Source organism: Poecilia reticulata, linkage group LG8 (assembly GCF_000633615.1).
Source record: "Poecilia reticulata strain Guanapo linkage group LG8, Guppy_female_1.0+MT, whole genome shotgun sequence".
In the NCBI taxonomy this organism is placed as follows: Eukaryota; Metazoa; Chordata; class Actinopteri; order Cyprinodontiformes; family Poeciliidae; genus Poecilia; species Poecilia reticulata.
This window is the reverse complement of record NC_024338.1, coordinates 10,215,763-10,224,266: the sequence shown is the minus strand read 5'-3', so window position 1 is coordinate 10,224,266 and position 8,504 is coordinate 10,215,763. Positions and strand designations below refer to the sequence as shown.

Here is an 8,504-nt window from a genome sequence, read left to right as displayed (position 1 = left end):
CACTTCCTCTACAGTCAAACAGGAACCTCTCAGTGATCACTGACCTATTCTACGGCTTTTCTCCTTCCAGGTGCTCAAACGAGAAGGGTTATTTCTCCGTGTCGGAGAAATGCTCCGACTTTTGCCAGGACGACCTGGCCGACGACGACATCATGCTGCTGGACAACGGCAAGGAGGTGAGCGAGCTCAGCTCTCAACGCAGCATCATCGGATCGATYGCTCCAGACTGTTCCTTCAGCATGTTTGGGTTTTTCCTTCCTCTGCAGGTTTACATGTGGGTCGGCACTCAGACCAGCCAGGTGGAGATAAAACTGAGTCTGAAAGCCTGTCAGGTGAGCAGCAGCTTCCCGGATCCGTCCGCTTTTTCACAAACTTTAATGTTTTCTATTTTTAATTAGGGCTGTAGCGATACACGATATTCTGCTCRTAATGCAATATATATCACAATATTCAGCAAACGATACTGTTCGATGGGGTTCAATACAGAGTGACTTTGGTGGCATTTTGTGACTCTTCCACAGACTTTTATTAAATTAATTGACCTTATGGTGTAATAAATGTTGTTTTTGTTATACATTTGCTTTTTTTAATGTTAGTTGTGTATTTGGTTATGTAGAAAAGGAACATTTTTGGTCTTATTCACTTATATTAGATAATGTTATCTATTTCATTATGTAATTGTAACTGGTTGTTTCATTACATGTCATTTTTAATGTACATGTGCAACTGGGTAAAAAATGTMATGTGTGATAGCTGTCACTTAATTCATGTGGATTTGACATTAAAAAAATCGATGAATATCGTAGAATCGATATAATTACACAGCCCTAGTTTTAATTTAAATGACCTTGGAACTCATGTAACCTGATATTTTTACCTGATTTCTTAGTCTGTAAATGTTTCTCCTGCTCTCCAGGTTTACATCCAGCACATGCGCGCTAAAGACTCGGAGCATCCGCGGAAGCTGCGCCTGGTGCGGAAGGGAAACGAGCCTCACTGCTTCACCCGCTGCTTCCACGCCTGGGGGCCCTTCAAAACCCCCCCCTCATAGGCCGCACACACACACACACATCCACCCAGCCAATCCGCTGCCACGTAGGGGTTTTGTTTAAACCAGTAATCTGAGGTTCCTGTTTTTCCCTCCATCCTGCAGCCAAAAACAACCAGGATTTTAACCCAACGTCTCCAAATCTTCCAGAAAAAAATCCTGGATGCTTAAAGTCTGAGAATGATGGCAAAAATAATGCAATTTTTTTTTCTATGAACTTCTATTTACACAAGCTTGAATATTACTGTTAAATAAGAGAATTATCTTTTAAAATGTACAGAGGATTTATGAAATCTAAGGGAAGGTTTTTCACCTGACATATCGTCTCTTATTGTGCTGCTTTCACTGGTTTTCAGGGGGACGAGGTGCCGTTCACTCAGCTTATCCAAGCAGTTTTAAGGCACACATTTAGTTTTTTGTTGATATTTTTCAACTTTGAGGGATTAAACAGGAAATTGAGGAATGTCAGCCTAATACTTATTACATGTTTTTATGCTTTTTTTTTTACCCCCCCCCCTTTCACTATAAAGCGCTCTTCTCTTTAGTTTTATCACTTTTCTCGTATTAATTTCCCACTGATGCCGAATGCAAAACAGCTCTTTGCTGTGGGTGATTTTGTTTGTTGCTGTTTAGTTGTGAAAATCTAGTTTTACATCTATTTGGCCAAAGACGTTTTCTAGAGGTCAGACTGCAAGATAACGTTTTTTTTGTTTTGTTTTTCTCGTTTCAATGTGCAATCAGTAGAGCCTGGGACAGGCTGAAACTAAATGACCTTACTGTATTCTTCTGTTGGAGGCGTTTTACAGCAACCAGGCTCAGATCTTCAGAAGACCAGAGTGTTTTCATCATATCACGCGTGTCTCCTTGTAAAGAGGGACTTCTGGCTCCGTGGAGTCGAATCAAGTTCACCAGATGACTGTAGTTTATCTTGTGATCATGTGACTTGTGTAGAGTGCAGGTATTGGTCCGGGGAAGGGATCAGCTGACTGCAATATGTCTCATACTTCTTTATATTTTTATGAGGTGATTTATATGCCTGTTGGCGTGTGATTCCTGCACATATCCGTGTCTCTAAATGCGCGCGCACACGCTCCTGATGCCACCTGCAGATGCTTTATTTATGTATTTTATATAAAATAAAAACCTCACATCAACTTTGTGTTTCTGGTTCTTGTTTAGCGTCAAGTTAGAATACAGACCAGGCTGTAATTTTCGTTCTTAAATCTTAAAAAATTGTTATGACACTCAGAACAGACGCCGTAGCGACCAATACAGCATCTCGGCATCTGTTTTAAATCATTTTTAAGGGTTGGAATAAACTTTGTTCAAAGCTATCAAAAAATTATATTCTCAAATCTCCGAATGCATGGTAAAAGAAGAGTAGGAGCTTTAACAGAGTAGTTGACTTATACAAAAAATTTTTTGCATGTTAAAACTCTGCCGTGACAGTTTAACTTGAAACGGAAGTTACGTACACAGGCACGTGTAGAGGAGGCCCCCCAAGTGCCCTTTTGGTCCATTTTTAAAAAATTTTTGTTGGTATCATTATTTCATAAGCCCGCTTCTGACATAAAAACATGTACTAAAATTATTTGCTTTTTGTTTCTTTTTTGTATAAGCCGGTTACCTTGTTACCTTTGACCTTTTGCCCGTGACGCATGACGCAGTTGCCTCTCGCGCAGTGAGATAAGGCGGCTAACTGGAGCTCAACGTAGTGAACGTTCCAGATTACAGAACAGTTTTTGGTGAATAAAGTGGAGTAGACTTGCTACTTGTCAGATGACGGAAAACGTTGAAGTATCGTTTCTGCTTCAGCTCGGAGTCGCGGTTTAAGCAGAGAGGTAATGAAATACAACAGACACTGACAGGCCTCTGCCTTTCTCTGAAGAACTACTGAGCGGGAGGAGACAGCCAGGTGAGGAGAAACTGTTCTTATCTATCGATTCAGTATTTTTTATCATAAAGACATTAGGCTGTTGTTGCGCTATTAGCTAGCTGCTAGCTAACGGCTCTGCTAGCAAAGCTAGATAACTAAAAAACTTCTCCCCTGTGTCGTTAATGATATCAGTCATTCTTCAGGACTGTTAATGCACTAGGGGCACATCGCCCGCCCAAAACCGGTCATCTCCATAATGGATATATGTCCGATTTTATAATTTCCTTTGCTGCATAATGTACATTTCATTYATTCTGGCGTTAGGTAAAAGTGTCTTCAAGGAGAATAACACTTAAATAATAGTCCAACAAGGATATTAATTTAGAATTAAAAATAACTCACCTTGAACTACTATAATGTATGTAATAAAAGTGTCATTAATGAAGGAAAAAAAACTCAATCCAGACTAAGTAAATGTAGGGTCTGGTCCACAGAGTATTGAGTWAAAAAATTTCCCCAATTATTCAATAAAAAAAACTAACCTCAGTTAAGTAAAATAAAATTATAATCAAAACTTGGAATTGTAATCCATCCATCCATTTTCTAGCACCCTTGTCCCTCAGTGGGGTCGGGAGGGTTTCTGGTRCCCATCTCCAGCTAACGTTCCGGGCGAGAGGYGGGGTCACCCTGGACAGGTCGCCAGTCTGTCGCAGGGCAACACAGAGACACACAGGACAAACAACCATGTRCACACACTCTCACACYTAGGGGCAATTTCGAGAGGCCAATTAACCTGACAGTCTTGTTTTTGGACTGTGGGAGGAAACCAGAGTACCTGGAGAAAACCCACGCATGCACAACAAACTCCATGCAGAAAGACCGGGCCGGGAATCGAACCCAGAATCTTGTTGCTGCAAGGCAACAGCTCTACCAACTGCACCACTGTGCAGCTCTGGAACTGTAATGATTCCTTTAAAAAAAAAAAAGTTTTGTTTAAAAGACTCTTAATTAAATAACTCATTTTTACCAAACATAAACGTTTATTTGCACACATCAGGAATCTTTTGTTGCGATTTTAGGCCCTGCCCACGACGTCATGTGAGAGTGACAAGCAAAACTTTGAGTCACAAACAAAAACTTTGATTAGCAAGAAAAGATTTCTGATGTGCAAAAAAGTTTGTTTTACTAATAATTTTTTCACTTCACGAGACAAAAATTTGTGATTTTAATTGAAATAAGTTTTTTAAGCCAAACTTTTTTTTGTTTAAAATGGTTACAATTAAAAATGTTTTGATCACAATTTTATTTAATTGAGGTTAGTTTTTTTWAATAGAATAATTGTGAAACAAATTGAACCCCAAAGCAGAGGTCTCATTTTCTCTGAAATTAATATGTCGTGCTACGAACTGAAAAACATATTGGTTTAAACACAAAGGTAAAGAATTGGTAGTGTGGTTTAATATAGTGTTCTGATCATAATTCATTATATTTTGCTTTTTTCAGTTCAAAGACGCCACATAAAGAAAGACGTCAGAAACAAAAAAAGAAAGGATTTGCTACAAGCAGCCAAAGTGGTGGATTGTTGACCAACTGGGTCAGAACGAGGACTGTAGGTAAGAACAAAGAAATAAATGTTCTCACCATGGTCAACATGCAGTATTTGGTAGTGAACAATATATTTAATATTACAAGGCAGCTGTTATGTTTTTATTATGGTAAGATGTAATAACTCTAGTTGTATATCTCGCCATTTGTAATTTATCATTGTTTATTAAACTCTGAAAGCTCTGTGACTTTCTTAATATTCTGTCCTAAAATGTGGCTAGATGTGCCCTTTTTTTGAGCACCTGCCCCTTTACTGGTCTCTGCACGGCCCTGGATGTTGTTGAGCGAGGGGGAAGCCGGAGCGCCCGGAGTGAACCCACACTAACACAGAGAGACATTTCCCACTGTGAGTCCTGCTTTTTAATGTTAAAATGTCCAATTAACAATAACAGCAGCTCTTTTTCCAGTTCCTGTTGTTTCCAATTCTAGAACCTTTCCTGTTATGTCTTCAGATTTGTCAATGGATGAAGATGAACGTGGGGGAAGCCAGAGCGTCTGGAGTGAACCCACACCTACACGGAGACATTTCCCCGCCGTGCAGTCCTGCTTTTTAACGTTAAAATGCCCAATTAACAACAGCACCTCTTGTTCCCGTTCCTACCAATCAGCCACCCCCTTTTGCATCTAATTTACTGGAGATATAAGCTACTACTTATATCTCTACTCTGGATCTGTCTTTGAACTGGCGCAGACAGGATGGTGTTAAAACTCTTTTTGATTCGCCTCCACAGGAAAATCCTTTTCTTGGGCTTCTCTTGTTCAGTCATTGTTCTGCTTTGCTGACTCTTCTGCTTGAGGTTCATATTCGTGAGGTGGTGTTAGGATTGCATCTTCAGTTAATGTAACCTCTGTCTGTGGCTGTTTTTCCATCAAGTCACTCTCTCCTTCTGTGGAAACCGTTTCCTCTTCGATTGCTGCTGATAATTGTTTCATTTGAATGAATCTCATTTTTAATGTTGTTATCTGTCGGATCCCCAACTGTTTCTGGCACTGAATTCTCTTGGTGACTATAGGCTACAGGAACATTGTCTTGACCTGGGGTTTCCAWAGTAGAGGCAGTATTCATTGCTGCCTCTGTCCTGTACTGACCTGCAGATCTGTCAAATAGCTCGCTCTGCTGTTCCTGAGGCTTGTTCAGTTGGGYTTCAAAGGGCAATGCAAAGGGATCAKTTTGGGTTGAAATAGTTTTTTGATCTGGTTTTGTCTGACTRCTGGTTTCACACACRMMCATCTCAGTTTAGGTGGAAATCGTTCRTCTCACYGTTTTGTCCTGATAGCTAGTTTCCTGTCCAGCCATGTCCATTTGAACTGAATCAGATCGATGACGAAATGTCCTACGCTGTGCGTGTTMACRTATGTCTCTCTGAATTTGAGGAGAAAACATCRAATTGCTGCTTTGTCTTCTGTCTGATACTCCATTCCTCATCAGATCTTTCTGATGTCTAAGCTGAGCATTTAGTTTACGATTTGTATCGAACATCTCGTCGAGCTGTCTCATTAAATATTTCTGGACTCTGATACACTTCATTTCAGACTCCTTAAATTTAGCAAGACATGCACAGTCTGCTTTACTTTCCTTTTTCAAGGAAGCCGCCTYGTCACRTCCCTTTGCTGGCATTGAAAMGTTTTGTGGTTCGATATTCTCAGGAAAAAAACTTACATTTAAGTGAGGCTCTGAGTTGGGGAGCGTTTTCCAAAATGTCTTTGTTCTGCTGCTGGCCAAACCTGCCTGATCACTTTGCTTTTCATTCAGAGGGCCGTCACTGTTGTCACCGTTTTCAGTAAAAAAGGTTAGATCGATACAAGCGTCTGACTCGGGGAAAGATTTCCATAGCAGTGGCTTCTTCTTGATGCTCTTCGTCTTTCGTCTTTGTTGGTCCCGTTTTTGATCCATTTCCTTCTGTGACTCTGGTGGATTTGTTTTCGATGGCCGGCTGTGCTGTAGAATTCACTGGTTCATCGTTACAACTCTTCTTCTTGTTGGACTCGCTCTCAGGTGGCTCTTTTTGATCCACCGTCTCCAGTGGTTTGGTGATCAATTTCTTTTCAGTCATCAATGAAGCGTCCTGCTGTTCGATGTTTTCAGCAGACTTCTTTTGCTCCTGCGTCTCCAACCAGACAGCAAATGGCACCATAACAGACTCCCAGGGGAACAGGACACAGAAAAACCAAGACATAAATACACTGAAAAACACAGATCAYAATCTTTAGTTTTATTATAATAAAATATGTAACTGGAAAGACGCTTTTTATTGACTGGCTTAACTGATGCTAGTCAACGGAAAAATAGTCAAGTGACGATATAATTTTCCATGTGACATGTTGGATGCAGTCAACTGATGACTTTCAGAAATATCCAGAACAGTGACGTGCGCTCAGGGGAGGCACTTTCTCAGCACATTCTGTTCTCTGAAGGTGAATAAAACTGGGAAATTGGTGTAATTTCCTGGTTTCCTGTCAGTGAGCTGATTAGTTTGTGTATTCATGGTGTTTTCTGACAGTTACTGGAGTCTGTCTACCTTCTTTCTAATCTCCCACTGATACATGTTGTTGCATCCATTTTAATAAGAAAGTTATTTGGTTTATCAGCAACATGTTTAGTCTGACACATCCGTTTATTATTATTATTATTTTAAAATGTATGTTCCACATGGAAACACCWTCCCTCCGGGGGAATCCCAAGGCGAATTAGAAATAAAAATCTTACAATGGATGAAGATGAGTACTGATGTCGTCAGGCACGTGCAGAGGGCGGGGAGGTTAAAGGGGCTTGAGCACCTGCCCCTTTTGCTCCTTGCCCCCAAGTGCCCTTTTGGTAAATTTTTTATTTATTATTATTTCGTAAGCCCTCTGACACATAATTGCATGTACTGAAATCATTGTTTTTTTGTTGTATTTTTTTAAGAAAAACAACATAATAAGCCCCTCCGGTCACCTTGTTACCTTTGACCTTTTGCCCATGACGCACGACACAGTTGCCTCTCGCACAGTGAGATAAGGCGGCTAACTGCAGAGCTCAACATAATGAACATTGCAGATTACAGGACAGTTTTTGGTGAATCAAAAAAAAAAGTTTTTGGTGAATAAAGTGGAGGCTACACCAGTTTTATAGTCCCTTCACTAGCTTCCTGTAGCTCAGACAATAGACTTTAAAATACTGTTGGTTTATAAATCACTAAACGGGTTAGCACCACAATACATTGAAGAGTATTGGGTTTGAATATTGCAATACAAAATAGACCTATAACAAAATAGACCTGCAGAAAGAAATTACTAATAAAATATCTTACATATGCATAGTATGCTCTATATAGAAATGTTCCTTAGCTTTGATTGTATATCTCACAATTTTGTAATTTATCATTGTTTATTAAACACTGAAAACTGTGTGGCTTTGTTAATAATCTGTCTAAGAATGCGGTTAGATGTGCCCCTTTTTGAGCACCTGCCCCTTTAGTGGTCTCTGCACGGCCCTGTATGTAACTACGGTTCTATGAATCCCGGATGACCGCCAGAGATTCTCCATCACTCAGAATCCTTGCGTTTCGCGAGAAGATTCTGTAGGAACAGAGCCTCCCATAACGTCATGCTATGCAGCCTCTGATTGATCATCCGATATGTCACTGGTGTGACTCCGTTGATATTATTGCTCGAAAAGCGCATGCGCGAAGGGAACATTCAGTGCTTTCAGCACCGCCCTCTGGCGGTCAGTAGGGATGAAATAGAACGGATTATATGTCTAGCTCTGCTGTTTTTGCCTGTGGTTCTAATGGACCTTACCACAGGGGCCGGGTTTCATTGGCTAATGCCCATTTTACATCACAGCGCAGCTACCACGTGCTTGACCGTCTCACAAACGCAAGCTACTGTAGTAAACACATGCTTATGTACATTATGGACTAGCAGACCGGCAGAAAGTTTTTGCGTCAGGACTCGAAAAAGAATGGTTCTCCACCGTCAGTGGGGTATCTGTAC

At 40.5% G+C, this 8,504-nt stretch overlaps 1 protein-coding gene and 1 long non-coding RNA gene across 2 annotated transcripts in view; both read left to right on the top strand.

Annotated features, from left to right (window-relative positions):
* flii (FLII actin remodeling protein) overlaps positions 1–2,202 on the top strand; it is a 21,387-nt gene extending 19,185 nt beyond the window's left edge. Inside the window, exons 20-22 of the mRNA XM_008415763.2 lie at positions 15–176; positions 267–332; positions 917–2,202. Of these exons, the coding sequence (XP_008413985.1) occupies positions 15–176; positions 267–332; positions 917–1,051 (363 nt within the window). The 3' untranslated portion in view covers positions 1,052–2,202. The remainder of the gene's footprint in view (positions 1–14; positions 177–266; positions 333–916) is intronic.
* A 720-nt stretch (positions 2,203–2,922) lies between these two features.
* LOC103468566 (uncharacterized) lies at positions 2,923–7,742 on the top strand. Its single transcript, XR_534236.1, has 4 exons — positions 2,923–2,963; positions 4,428–4,537; positions 4,751–4,875; positions 4,982–7,742. It is a non-coding gene; the product is annotated as an uncharacterized LOC103468566 (long non-coding RNA).
* The last annotated feature ends 762 nt before the right edge of the window (positions 7,743–8,504 follow it).